General features: G+C 35.8%; 1 protein-coding gene across 7 annotated transcripts in view; it reads left to right on the plus strand.

Annotated features, from left to right (window-relative positions):
* The window catches only part of APC (APC regulator of WNT signaling pathway), a 123087-nt gene that overhangs the window by 40957 nt on the left and 66956 nt on the right, over window positions 1–15174 (plus strand). For 6 of the 7 annotated variants that reach the window (XM_055340102.1, XM_055340120.1, XM_055340149.1 and 3 more), the window contains exons 2-3: window positions 10527–10679; window positions 14364–14448. In XM_055340102.1, the coding sequence (XP_055196077.1) occupies window positions 10545–10679; window positions 14364–14448 (220 nt within the window). In that variant the 5' untranslated portion in view covers window positions 10527–10544. Of the gene's footprint in view, window positions 1–10526; window positions 10680–12547; window positions 12697–14363; window positions 14449–15174 lie in introns of those variants that run through there. The other variant, XM_055340140.1, reaches the window with a different exon arrangement.

Raw genomic sequence — 15174 nt, forward strand, 5'->3', positions numbered from 1 at the left:
CCTACCATCTCCTTAAGAAGAACCCTTGTGCTTACCTTAGGTCCACCTAAGTCATTCAGGAAAATCTTCCTGTGTGTGATTAAGTCAAGACCCTTAACTTAATCACACATACAAAGTCCCTTTAACCATGTAAAATAACACATTCGTGGGTTTCAGGAATGAGAATGTGGATGTCTTCATGGGGCCATTATTCTGTCTACTAACGGCACATGTATATACACACACACACACATACAGTAGTTCTTTTAGGCTGACGTTTTTGAGAGGTTTCTTTTGAGTTATACTTTGGTGAATGAATGTTACTTTTTTAGGTAAATTCGCATTTTCGTTTACCAGATTTATTTAAATTGTAGTATATAATGTCACTCATATGGTAAATATAACATTGAAGAATATTAAAATATATTTCCACCAGCTATTTTTAGAGTCTTGGTTTTATTATCACTTAATCTATGTCATTGTGTTAGCTACTTCTGAGATAGTTTATAATAGAAACTGAGAAATGTTAAAGTGACTTGGCCTTGTACCTTTTAAGCTTTTTATCCCATCATTTCTGTAGCTACTCTATCCAGACCTCCTCTTCCTTACATTGTGAAATCACCTAGCCACTGTGTGGTTCCAGTTCATATTTATGCTCTTTCCCCTCCCTCTTTTCCCAAATTCCTCTACACTGAATTTCAGCTAAATTAAACTGCCATCTACTCCACCAAATAGACATCATTTTTCCAACCTCTGAACTTTGATTATGCTGTTCCGTTTTCTGAACTACTATTCACATTTATTAGCAATTATGCCATCTTTCAAGTCCTTTCTTAAATGCTTTTACATTCTGAAAGCTTTTCCTAATTTTCTGAGCAAGGTGTAACTGCCACAGTATTCTACCAAATGTTTTTGAATACAAATTTACCTTTGAATTATAGGTAATTTGTATCTTAGCCTAGGTTCCCCTGTAAGTCAGAATCTTGAGACAAGGTCTTGGGTGAAATACTTTTTTGGGAAGTGACCCAAGAGTGGAGGGCTACAAGGGAGTAAAGGTAGGGAAGAGGGACAGCCAGCAAAAGCAAATGTTCTCAAGTTGGTCACCACTTTGGACAACTGTGGCTTGATCTGTCAGGACTTTCTGAGGAACCAGAAAGTCCATGAAGGATTGTCCAACCACAGGAAATAATTATATATACTAGCTTCCATTTCCCTTTAGTCAAGGATTGCTCCATCAAATGTTCATTCTTTTATAGGTTGCACATGCATGGATGTTGGGGACCCATCCTGGGGTATCCCTAGGACACAATGCAAAAGATAGCCAGCTGGTGCAGCTAATGTACTGTCAGTTTACACCTGCAGTGAGCTGATTGATGCACTAGTGACTAGAGTTAAAGGAAGCCAAGGGAATGTAAGGTGGGGCACAAGCATCTGATACATTTATGTACTGACCCAATTTACCCTTGCTACTGAAATATTACTCCTTGCTAGATAATAAGATACTTGAGAATAAGGAATGTGTTAACCTGTTAACTTAGTGCTGTCGCCCCTCCCCCCCGCCCCAGTCTTGAAAGGCTTTTGTGACTGAGTACCACAGACTGGTGGCTTAAAACCATGGAAATCTATTCCCTCACAGTTCTGGAGGCTACAAGTGCAGAGTCAAGGTGTCAGCAAGGTTGGTTCCTTCTGGAGACACTGAAGGAGAATCTGTTCCATGCCTCTCTTCCTAGCTTCTGGTGGTTGCCGGCAGTCTTTGGCATTCCTTTCTTGCAGCTGACTCCCTGCAGTCTTTGCCTCCATCATCACAAGATGTTTTCCCCAGGTCTCTGTTTCCATTTCTTTTTTTTTTTTTTAATTTTTATTTATTTATGATAGTTACACACAGAGAGAGAGAGAGAGAGAGGCAGAGACATAGGCAGAGGGAGAAGCAGGCTCCATGCACTGGGAGCCCGATGTGGGATTTGATCCCGGGTCTCCAGGATCGCGCCCTGGGCCAAAGGCAGGCGCCAAACTGCCGCGCCACCCAGGGATCCCTCTGTGTCCATTTCTTCACATGACTTTCCTTTAAAGGTACCAGTCATTGGATTTAGAGCCCACCCTAATCCAGTAAGACTTCATCTCCACTTGATTACATGTGCAAAAACCCTTTTTCCAAATAAGGTCACTTTTCAGAGATACTAGGGTCTAGCTTACCTGTGACTCAACATATCTTTTTGGGGAACACAATTTAACCTACAAAATCTCCTTATAACATTTGTATGGTATCTTGTTAATAATAAGTTCTCAAATGTTCACTGATTTGAATTGTATAGCCACAGAGAGACATCTATCATCTTACTATTTTAATGGAAAAGTCATCTTACACATTCTTTGAATTTGTACCCTCTTTTTCTCTTCTTTGCCTTCCATAGCTCATAAAGCACTGCTTCAGTTTATTCTTGTGTGTATTTGTCTTTTTGTGGCTGTCACAGAATAAACCATTTTGGGAATTAGAAAAGCTAAGTATTCAATAATAAACCTGTCTTAAAGGTGGAGAAACAAAGCTCACCAGAGTAAAATGAAATATTTGGAGTAAGTAAGCCAAGTTTTATGTTACATAGTCAGCAGGGAGACTCATTGGCTGGAGGAGACAGGAAGTTTTTAAGTAAGGCTACAGAACTGGGCCTTAAAGGACGGAGATAATGTTAGCAAAGTAGAGGAAGAAAGGATGAGGCGTTCAAAAAGGAGTTGAATTGTGAACAAAAGTACAAGGGACTTGAGGAGGGTTATATTGAAACCTAATAGAAAATAAGTTTGGAAGGTAGACTGCTATCAGGATAACAGGTCATGAAAGCCCACACAAAGGTAGTATTATGTGGTCTTTAAAAGCATGAGCGTTAGAAACAGGAATCTAAATTCTGACTTAGCAACTTGATGTGTTCCTTAGGAAAGTTATGTAGCATTTTGAAGTCTCATCTCCTTTAACCCTAAGATGGTAAGTGATGCATGCCATACAATTTTGAAGAGTAAATGAGATATGTATGTAGGGCACTTATACTACATAGCATATTGTAAATATGCAATAAATGATGTAGGCCTTCTAAATTTCACATACCAAATACACAGAAAAACACATATATAGAGGATTTAAATGGTAGAACTTTTTATACTTTTTCCTATTAAAATTTCAGGGAGATATTTATGGAAATTAGTCACCTTCTTGGCTACACGACAAATATTTTTTAAAAAATTTCCAAATAATACTTTTGTAGGCAACAGTCTCTAATCAGTCTAATAAACAAAAAAAAATTAGTGGCAATAAAAAAATGACTCAAAAGTCCTTTTATACACCTAATAATTAGGAAGGATCTTCCAGATACCCCGTAGATCAAAGAGGAAATCTATTGAAATTATAAATTATCAAAAAATCAAGAGGAAAACACTTCATACTAAAGCTTAGGGAACATAGCCAAGGCTAAAGTGAGAAGAAAATTAATATCCTTAAGTATTTGTATTACTAAGGTAGGAACTGATAAATGAACATGTAAATAAGGAAATAAATGAATTAATATTCACTTTAACGATGGACAAAATAGATCTGTGGAAAATAAGAGAATATAATTAGTAAAGATAAATACAGAAGTGATACAGTAGTAAACAAAGTTGTACAAAAGATACAACGCCAAAAGTTGATTTTTTTTTTTGGTAAAGGTCAATAAAATAGATGAAACCCTACAAAGTCTGATTAAGAGAGCAAAAGAACAGAGCATGGATGAGAAAGGAGGCAAATTTTTAAATGAGAGAATATGTACAACTCTGCGGTAATACTCAGTTGAAAAGCTACAGGAAATAATTTACTGATGAACTATTAATGAATCAAATCTATACAGGAATATAAAGAAAACATGAAAAGACTTAACCACAGAAGAAATTTAAAATACTTAAAAGTATTTTCCTCTAAACCTTCTGATCTGAATTCCAGCTGACTTTCAAAGAATAGATAAGTTACTTAAACTATTAGGCCATATGAGATTAAGATGAGAAACTTCCTACCAATTCACTTTATAAATTTACCATAAACTTAATTCAGCACCTCTCATTGCAAGATATAAATTTTTCAAACTATATACTTGTTTCTTATAAAAATTAAAAATTCCATATGCAGTGTTGAAAAATGAACAAACTAGTAAAGTCATAAAACATGAATAAGTATGGTTTATTGTAGGAATGGAGGAGGACAATGGGTCAAAATGAGAAAATCTTGTAATTGACAGCAACAAATTAAAAGAAAAAACTGTATAGGTAATATGTTAAAAGGTGCTGTAAAAGCATTTAGAAACTACTCCTAATAAAAATTTTAAATACCTAAAAAATATTTATTGAGGGATCCCTGGTTGGCGCAGCGGTTTGGCGCCTGCCTTTGGCCCAGGGCGCGATCCTGGAGACCCAGGATCGAATCCCACGTCGGGCTCCCGGTGCATGGAGCCTGCTTCTCCCTCTGCCTATGTCTCTGCCTCTCTCTCTCTCTCTGTGTGTGTGACTATAATAAATTAAAAAAAAAAAATTAAAAAAATATTTATTGAAATCTTATGAGTAAGAGTATAAATGGTGAAACAACCATTCCTATTGAAATCAGGTATAAGATCACTATTCAACATTATTTTGAAGTTTCTAGCTAACAGTTAAGAAAAAGGAATGAAGTATAAATACTGGAAAAGAAGAGACAAGATGATCTTTACTTAAAAATTACATGATTATACCCAGAAAATCCACAAGAAAAGCTATTAGAATTCATGGAATAATTTGAAAAGGTGGATGCATAAGGGGTATGTATTAAATAAAATCAGTAGCTTTTGTCTGTATTAGCAGTATCTGGCATGGAATGGTGGGGTTTATTCAGGGCAAATCAAACAACAACAAAAAGCACCCAGAAATAAATTTGACAGAAAAGGCATAGGACCTTCCCTTGAAAAACAAAACAAAACAAAACAGCACTAGAAAATTTGATTGAAGGACCTGAATTATTCATAACACAGCTAAGATTATCATAGAAATGTAACCTTTTCAATATAAACGTAATGCAGTGACGGTTGTAAGTATATGTGAGAATTTAGGATATGATAAGAAACATTTCTGTTCAAGGGAAAGGAAATGGTTTAATAAATAGTGCTGATGTAATTGGTTATCCATATGAGAGACAATAAAGTTAAAGCACTACACTTACACCATATATAAAAATAAAAATTCTGTATGAATTAAAAATATGTGAAAAGGTATGTATTTATAATGCCAGAGAGTGAGAGGGAGCCAAATAAAGATTGCAACAAATTTCTGGAAGACAAAGAAATGGAAATTAAAAATGATTGCTGAAAATTAATCAAGGACCTTAAGACTTCCTAGTTCTCTGCTCTTTCCAGCATAGCAGTTTACTTCCTGTTATTTAAAAGTGAAATACTAATCTTAAGAACTTTTCAATAGCCTTTAAAATTATTTGGCATACCATGGGGTGTTTATTTTTATTTTTATTTTTTTTCCATGGGGTGTTTAAAAACCAGAATTAGGAATTCATCCTCTGGGTCAGGGGTCAGCAAACCACTACTGTTTTTGTAAACTAAGTTATTATATTGGAACATGGTCGTGCCCCTTACATGCATGCAAGTGGAAGGAGAAGCAGAGGGAGAGAGAGAATCTCAGGCAGACACTCTGCTCAGTGCAGAGCCCAATGTGGGGCTCCAGCCCGGGACCCCATGATCAAGCCTAAATCAAGAGCTGGACACTTAATCAGCTGAGCCACCCAGGCACCCCTGGTCATGCCCATTATTTATATATTATCTGTGGCTGCTTTTGTGTTAAAGCAACAAAGGTAGTTGTGACAGACATCATATGGCCCATAAAGCCTATTTTATTATCTGACCTTTGCAGGAAACGTTTGCCAACCTTTGCTTCATATAATTCTGGTGGCCATCTTGGAGCTTGTCCTCACTTGGGATGGGCTAGAGTGGAGTCTAGCCAAATTGAGTAGCCGTTTACAGGATGTAAGGAAGGAAGAAAGAAATGGCAGGGATCCCTGGGTGGCGCAGCGGTTTGGCACCTGCCTTTGGCCCAGGGCGCGATCCTGGATACCCGGGATCGAATCCCACGTCGGGCTCCCGGTGCATGGAGCCTGCTTCTCCCTCTGCCTGTGTCTCTGCCTCTCTCTCTCTCTCTCTCTCTGTGTGTGACTATCATAAATAAATAAAAATTAAAAAAAATGTTTACTGTAGCTTTTTGGAAGCTTCCCTTCTGTTTCCAGTTTATTAAGAGTTAATCTTGAATAGCTAATGACATATCAGATGTTTTTTGTATATTGAAATGATATGATTTTTTTCTTTAGTATTTAAATGTAGTGAATGTCATATCTAATGTTAAACTATCCTTGCATTCATAGGATAAATTCAACCTGATTCTGCTATACTTTCTTTACTGTATAATAATATATTCTGTTTCCTGATCCTTTGTTGAGGATTTTTGCATCAATGTTTATACTATTAGCCCTTAATTATTTTTCACACTACCTTTGACTTTTTTTTTTAAGATTTTATTTTTTTATTTGAGAGAAAGCAAGAACACACAAGGAGGGAGCTGCAGAGGGAGAGGGAGAAGCAGGCTCCCGCTGAGCAGGGGGCCAGATGCAGGGCTCCACCCAGGACCCTGGGATCATCACCTGAACTGGAGGCAGTCACTCAACTGACTGAACCACCCACGTGCCCCTAACCTTTGACTTTTATATCATAATTATATTGGCCTCATTGAATGCTTTGGGGGACTATTTCCTATTTATTTCTATTCTTGGGAAAGTTTTTATAAGGTTGAAAGGATTTGTTTCTTAAATGTTTGTTTTTTTGTGTGTGTGTGTTGGGAGAAGGGTGAAAATATTTAAGTACTGCTCTAATTTTTCAATAGTTACAGAACGATTAAGGTTTTCTCTTTCTTCTTAAATCAGCCTTCCCCACCCTCCACAATTTTGTTCAAGTTCTGTGTTTAGTTTCTTCTCTGTGTAATCATATTTAGCCTTTTCAAAGAACCAACTTTTTTGCTTTGATCTTCAAACTGTACAAAAGGGTAATCAGTAAAAAGGAAGGCTGCTTCTCAGACCTTGACCTTTTTTCTAGAGGCAATGGCTGTATTTTTGTATATCCTCTTAATGACATTTTTTATCCTCACACAGTTCTTTTAATATAACAGGGTGAACCATATGAGATGTAGTGACCTGCACTCTTTTTATTCTTTTGCCCTCTTTTTAACATCAGCCTCATTCTTTTTAATACCAATGTAGTATTCCACTGCTTGGTTGTACTCTATTTAGAAGTAGTTATGCTTGTGTACCAAATAAAAACTTTCCCACTTGCTTCATAACCCAGTATTGATAACAGATACCATCACTTCACAGAACTTCTTGAAACAGAGTATATTCCATTTAAATATCTTTAATTGAAAAAACAAAACTTTTCATTATTTAAATGCCATGTAATGTTCTTAAACATTAAATCTCTGTTCCTTTTGCAGTTTACCTTAGTATTTAGTATGAGGAGTAGATGCAGTTTTATCTTTTTTCTTATGGCTGCCTTGTTGCCCAGTGCCACTTAGTTCAAGTCCATCTTTTCACGTGTATTTGAGATGCTACCTTCATTATGACTAAATCTACATATATTTACTTTGTCATTTGTGTGTGTGTGTGCATCCACGTGTTCCCATAGTTGACCTATTCATATGACAATATCATAGCTTTTAAAAACTTTGGTATTTTTAAAATAACTTTGGGTTTACAAAACAGTTGGAAAAACAGAACCGTAAGTTTCCCTATACCCTTCACTCAGCTTCCCAGCTTTCCCTAATGTTAACATCTTACATATCCACAGTACAAGTATCAGGACTAAGAAATTAAGTAATTGATACAATGCATTTAACTGTTTTATTTATAAAGGCTTTGTACAGTATTTTATTTTATTTTTTTATTTTTATTTTTTTTAATTTTTTATTTTTTATTTATTTATGATAGTCACACACACACAGAGAGAGAGAGAGAGAGAGAGGCAGAGACATAGGCAGAGGGAGAAGCAGGCTCCATGCACTGGGAGCCCGATGTGGGATTCGATCCTGGGTCTCCAGGATCGCGCCCTGGGCCAAAGGCAGGTGCCAAACCGCTGCGCTACCCAGGGATCCCCTCAGTGAATATTTGAATAAAAATGTAAATAACAGTCCCTTTGCTTTCTTCTTCCCTACTCTACTCTTGGGTGAGAGTCTCTGTAATGGGCATCTTGACACTACAGAAAAATAAATTGGGATGTTTGTATACTCTCATCAAAGTGAAAGATTCAGAGGTTTTCCCCATTTCATGAGATAAATTTTGATTTTTTTAATGTTGAGTGGCTTGTAGTTAAGATATATTTCGTATGAAATTCTCATGATTGCATAAAAGGCATTCTAAAGTAAGTTTGTGATTTCTCAAATTTTACATAAAGCAGTTGTAAGTTAGGGAAAGGTGGTTGCAACATCTTAAACGGATACAAAGAGGCATTATTCCAGGGAGCAGCATCTTTTTTGCCATCAAATTATATGAAATATCTTGCATTCTAGAGCAGAAATGACTTTAATGCCTGTGATTCTGGAGGAACGAAAAGATGTTCAAATGTTTTTGTCCATTTAAAGAGTTGGATTTTCCCCCGTCAATAAAGAGCACGTAGTCTTTGCTCATTTTGCCCATCTGGCTTTTCTGTGATTGTGTAAGCTTATAACCTCCGTGTCTCAACCTGTGTGTATCTGTCTCTTCCTCTGTGTTACTACCTTTTATGTTGTTTTATTATTTTAGTGCAAAATAGCCTGCTAAAACTATTTGGGGTAAAGAATTTCAGGGCTTGCATTATTATATTGTCAGACCCAATTCTGTTACATAGTTTGTAATGTGCTATGTGTTTTCAGACCTGCTTGTTACTGGGATGAAGTGGAGCGGATGATCAAACCTGTGGATTTCTCCTTCATTTTTGAGATGTCTCTGTCCTTTTCAAGTAGCTGAATTATTTCCTTACCTCTTGTCCCTTGGTCAGGGGAGAGCAACTTGTAACAACACGTTGACATTAGGTCTTACTAAGGAAGACACGTTACATGGTTATTTTGATAATATAACTTAACCTTTACATATCACTTTTCAACCTGGCTTTTCATCCTTAATTCTAACAGTATTCCTGTAAATCATATTTGTGCTAGTAGATAATCATTTTACAAATGGTGAAATGAATTAAAATGGAGGGGCAAAGTAAATTATAACCAACCCTGAAATTAAGACCTGTGTCTCCAAATATAAATCCATTTCTCATTGTTTTCAATATAAAGACTTCTGTGAGTGATTGCCCACCTCCAGGACTCACTTCCTCTTCATTAACTCATTGGAGAGTGGCTACACCTGAGTCCTTTGATTTCCCTTGTTAAAGGTCTTCCAGTTGCTGAACCCCGATAACTGTAGTGACTAGCCAGTGTTAAACCCGTCTGCCTTATTTTGTAGTGGATTTTATTCCAGATGCATTTTCTTGCGTCAAGATCTTTAAGTATTGTTTATGAGAAAAATTTTGTAGTACTTTTTTTAGCTCTAAAAGAATTAAGATAGGCAGAATTTTGTTTATTCCAAATTGAGTTTGGGATTAAACTAAAAAGAGAATCTGGGTCTTCTGAATTTGGTTAGTCTTAGTCTAACTCCTAGCATTCTCTAGTTCATGCTAAAGACTTCTTACTACCTGGCTATCTTCTATATCTTGCTTTTCTCCCCCTTCTTTCACAGTGATATAATTAATTGCCAAACTCTGCCTCACTTCTCTTTGACAGTCTCTGCTTCTAAACTCATCCATTTTCTTTACGTGTCTTTTGACCTTAGTCTGAGCAAGACCACATGTGCTATAGGATGGCCTATTATATTCACCTTTTTGAATAAATGTAGAACTTTATATTAGTAGGTCTTACTTATCATCTTCCTATCAAAAAGATATGAAGTCTCAATCTAATGCTGTTCTGTGTATCTATACTTTGTTAAATGGCTGCCTTTTTAATGAGTCTTTCTTGGAAGTTCAGAAATACTTTCCGATGGATGATATTTAAGACTAGCTTTCTATCAAAGTGATAGACTATAATACCCAATCTCATTAATTCATTCTGGCTTTAAAATTACGTGATTGTTGAACAAAATCCATAAATAATATTACCAATATGAATTTCTTATCAATGATTACATTTCAATACATAAATTTTACCTATAACACCAGTTAAAGTATCTTTAAAAACTTGAAAAAAATTCTAGCCTGACAAATCTCATCCACCTATGGAAAAGGCGAATGTTATTAAGCACTACTGAGGTTCTTCTATTTTAGTTATCCTTGTCTTCAGCTAAAACTCTCGTGTTTCATCCTCTTAGGCGGTGCTGCTTGAACAAACAGTATTGTTATTAAATGTCTCCAGAGTTTTGTTTCTTTATCCCTTTCTTTGTAAACAAGCAGCCACAATATTTTTAGTAGTGAATTTCAAAATCCTTTTTAACCTTATAGGTCCAAGGGTAGCCAAGGATGGCTGCAGCTTCATATGATCAGTTGTTAAAGCAAGTTGAGGCATTGAAGATGGAGAACTCAAATCTTCGACAAGAGCTAGAAGATAATTCCAATCATCTTACAAAACTGGAAACTGAGGCATCTAATATGAAGGTATCAAGACTGTGACTTTTAATTGTAGTTTATCCATTTTTATTCAGTATTCCCTCCTATAAAGTTGGGGTTAGATACTTCACTTACTTAAAAGTGTATTTTAAGTTAAGCAGCAATATGTAAACTCTTTCTTGCAAAGTTAGCATGTATATTTTGAACAAAATGTATTTAACCCGGCGAATCATAGAAAATAATTGTAAAAACCCGAGGGCTAGTTTGTTCTTAGTTATTTTTAAGCTTAAAAATAAGGGACCAGCTTTAGCATCACTATACTGAGGCTGGGTGTTCTGTGTAATTCATAGAAACTAGTTTCACTTTAGAGTATCTCTTACTAAATACAGGCTTTTTCCCCCCACTCTCCCAGATCTTGTCTCCACTTCAGTGAAGCAGTCAGTGATAAATGATCAAGAAAAATAAAATGCCCTAGTAGGAAGAGTCCGGAACTGAAAGTCAGTACCTTGTCCTATTCCTTGTTTTGCCACGAGCCAAGCTATATCACCTTTAGGTACCCTTCTGGCGTGTCTTATTTGGAAAATACAGGCATCGCACTAGCCTAGACCATTTCCACGGCTCTCTCATGTCCTGAAATTGGTTTGCTGACTAGCATTGAAAAGTTGTGATAACCTCCAAGAAAAGTTATAAAATATTCAGTCTGCAGTGGGGAAGATACGTTCTAATTTCAAAATAATTGAGGTTAAAATTTTAGCTATTTTAATTTCCAGGTACTTAGGCAGATTCCCTTCTCCCTGAACTTAATAACTTTACAGATTTGGAAAACATTAACAAAACTGTTAACCTCTTTCTCTTTTAAAAAATCTTTCTGCTTTGTGTTGTTTCTGCCTCTTGGCTGTTTTAGCATCTGGGTGCCTCACCCTGTTCTTCCTGTCTTTTCACTACTCTTATTCCTTATTCATTGCCTATTTTCTTATAGTTCTTTTTTGTACAGTTTGAGGTCTCCCTTATTCTTCAAGCCTCTATACATCACTGAACTATTTTTGCTCCTCCTTTACCCTTTATTGTCAATATCCTAACAGTTCAACCTTTTACTTGTATGTATTATTCTATCTATCCATAAATCTTTTCTACTCTAACTACCTATTTCTATGGTTAAAAACTGTCCTTGATGAGCACAGGTCTCTAAGGTACCTACCTCCAGTCCTTTTGGAAATAAGGTAGACTTTAAGCAAACATGTTTTCTCACCACAAATTGGGTGACCTCAAAAACAGCCAAATCAGTTATCTAGTATTAAAGAATAGTTTGCTATTTTAACACTGATTAACACAATATATCTAAAATTATTGTACATGATATGTGGTTTTAAAAGTTTAAAGATAACAAAATTAAAAATTCCCAACAGGGCTACTCTTTCATCTACTTTGGGAGGTGTACTTAGCAAAAAATTCCTCTTGGCAAGCCCACCTGGAAGTCCTGTCTTATAGTGCACAATTCTGAGATCCCTTTTAAATTTTGCTTAAGTCCTTGAGCAAATTCAAAATTTATTTTTGGGAGACATTTTAACCTACCCTGGAGGAATGTCTTGGAGTAAAAATACAATTCAGACCCTTAAGTCTCTACCGTGGAATATCAGGTTGACCATTTATCCATGTGGTGTATCATATTACACATTATGAATATTGGTACTTAAGATATGTCTGAATTCAACCATGAATTGATTATTATTCAGTAAGTGCTTCTGCAGACATCCTTGCAGAGCCATCCACATAGTCCTTTAAGATTAGTCATATGGTATCATAGCAGTTACAACCTTATAATGAAATTATTTATGTATATAAGCTGTTCAAGAGCAGGAGCCATGACCATTTGTTTTGTCATAGAATATTGATTTGTGAAAAGACGCTTGGCACTTCCCACATTGGATTAAAGTCAATCCAAAACATTGGTTATTTGCCCGAAATCACTTATTATTCTTTGGACTACATTACATAATCTTGAATCCTGTTTCCTGCTCATTAACCTATTTACCGAAGAAAGGCAAGGTGGATCTGCTTCAACTAGGTAATTTAAGAATTTCTGAAACTTATGCAATAGTACCATCTAGTGGCAAAAGGAATACTGCTTTGCTGTTGATTACAAGGTATTGCTACAAACTGTTAAAATACTTGGTGTGTGTGTATGTGTGTGTGACAGAAATATGTGTAAAACAGGGAAATGTACTGAGAGGATACAGGGCAAAAAACAAATTGTAGTGGCACAAAATGATAGTTCTGGACATTTACATAGGAAGTCCATACCATCCAAATGTAAAGCATCTGTCACTCAAATTAGGAAAGTGAATCTTAAGTTTGCAAGTGATCTTAGGATTAGAGACATACAATTTGAAGTTATCTGCAGAAGGGTAGTTGTTGAATTATGAGGCTAGGGAGTATAAGAAATAGGGATAAGATTAAAGGATCACTGAAAGAGTACAAGTAGTAGCAGTGGATGGATGGAAGGAGAATTGGGATCCTAAAAAAACACAGATAACTTAATAAATGATAGTCCTCAATCATATCAAATGATAGTCCTTTATGGAGGAGATGGTGTCCTGAAGTTTATAATAGACATTGTAGAGTACCCTACATTCATTCAAGGATGGTGTCCCTGTACAGATTGCTTTCCTCTCCCACAGATGTGATACATTTCAGCCATAATAACCCAAACATGAATTATCAGTCACCTCCAATGTGGTCTAGAAGGTCAGATTTTAAGGCCACAGGCTTTCTTGTTAACGTGGGGATTCTTTTTTTAATGCTAATAATGTCACTCAAGGTAAACCAGTAAAATTGTCTTTGTTGGACTTATTTTTTGATAAATTTCCTTTTCAATCTGTTTATGGATCACTTTTCATATTGGAGAATACTGCGCATAGTTATAAGATCATAAACAAAGTCTTGTATTTGGAAACCTGATTGGCCAATAAGGACTCTGCTAGGAACTCGAATGGAAGGCCCTGGAATATGAAAGATAAAAATACAAATTATTATTAACGAACATGCAGAAAAACTGGTGGAAATGAGTTTCCAACATAATTTGAGGGAAATTTATCAAGAGAAGGATTTAAATGGGAAAGGAAACAATGTCATCAAAAGTCAGGAGGCAGTGAGCGTACGGTCATTGCAGTACCTGCTGAATGTAAATCAATATGCTAGTAGACTGTACTGAGATATGGAATATAAAAGCTCAAATATGTAAAATTAAACAGCACATTATAATTGCTTTTTTCCATCGGTTTTTGTTTATTTAAGTTCAATTTAGCTCATATTATAATTGTTAATTTGGTGTTTTTCATGGTCATGTTGGTATAAGCTTCAGAGACATGGATTCTAAACACATAACTGGCTTTTGCAGCTTGGGCAGGGGCTTTGAGTCTTGCTTGACCCACCTGAAAAATGAGAATAATTCACCTTGTTGTATTGTTTTAAAAGTTAGGGATAATGTGTCTTATGGAGACTCTCTGTAATCTCCATTATCACAAAATATCACTATTGTTGTGGGATGTAATTGATTATTCATAATTAATAATAGGTAATATACGTAAAGTGCTTTACAGCTTAACATATATTTTCAGGTTGATCTGAAACTTTTTTCCCCCAGCATACCGAAATGCCAAGAAACTTAGAATCATATCTTCAAGAAGTTATTTAAAATTTTGTCATGGTAATATGTTGTGTTCTTTTTTGCAGGAAGTACTTAAACAACTACAAGGAAGTATTGAAGATGAAGCTATGGCTTCTGCTGGACAGATTGACTTATTAGAGCGTCTCAAAGGTAGATTTTTTAAAAGTGTTTTAAAATAATTTTTTAGGGACACCTGGGTGGCTCAGTCAGTTAAGCATCTGCCTTCAGCTCAGGTCATGATCTCAAGGGTCCTGGGATGGAGCCCCATGTCATGCTGCTTGCTCATGGGAGAGTCTGCTCCTCCATCTCCCTCTACGGCTCCTCTTGCTTGTGTTCTCTTGCACACACACTCTTTTCTCAAATAAATAATAAATAAAAATATTTTAAAAATAATGTATATCCAAATACAGCTTCTTTGAATGTTGGTTTCAGTTTTCCTGGTTAAACAACCTTGTCTATTAGGATTCAGTTGGTAAAATATGGGTAATGTAAAATGTCTACTTGCTTGTCATTCCTTAAGTGAAGCATTTAACTGACTTTAAATTATTATAGATTCCTTATTTGATTATTTTCAGCTCTTTTTAAAGCTCATTGCTCTTCTTCCAGTCACTGTATAGACCTTGAGTAAGCTGTGTGCCACAGACTGGGCCTGTTGCCTTACTTAAAGGAATAGTGTCCTCCTCTGTTCCATCCAGAATACAAGTGTTTGATCTTCCCACTTATGTTAGCTGATTATATGCCATTTTTCATAGAATTTTGAAAAAATAACTTTCTCATTTTGTTGCTTAAAAATTCAGGTATCAAAACAGGAAGAGTGTTTAATTATTATAGTTGAAACTAGGCTGAGAAATTACCTTTGCGTCCTAAAATATATTA

This window comes from Nyctereutes procyonoides, unplaced genomic scaffold (genome assembly GCF_905146905.1).
Source record: "Nyctereutes procyonoides isolate TBG_1078 unplaced genomic scaffold, NYPRO_anot_genome, whole genome shotgun sequence".
Classification (NCBI taxonomy): Eukaryota; Metazoa; Chordata; class Mammalia; order Carnivora; family Canidae; genus Nyctereutes; species Nyctereutes procyonoides.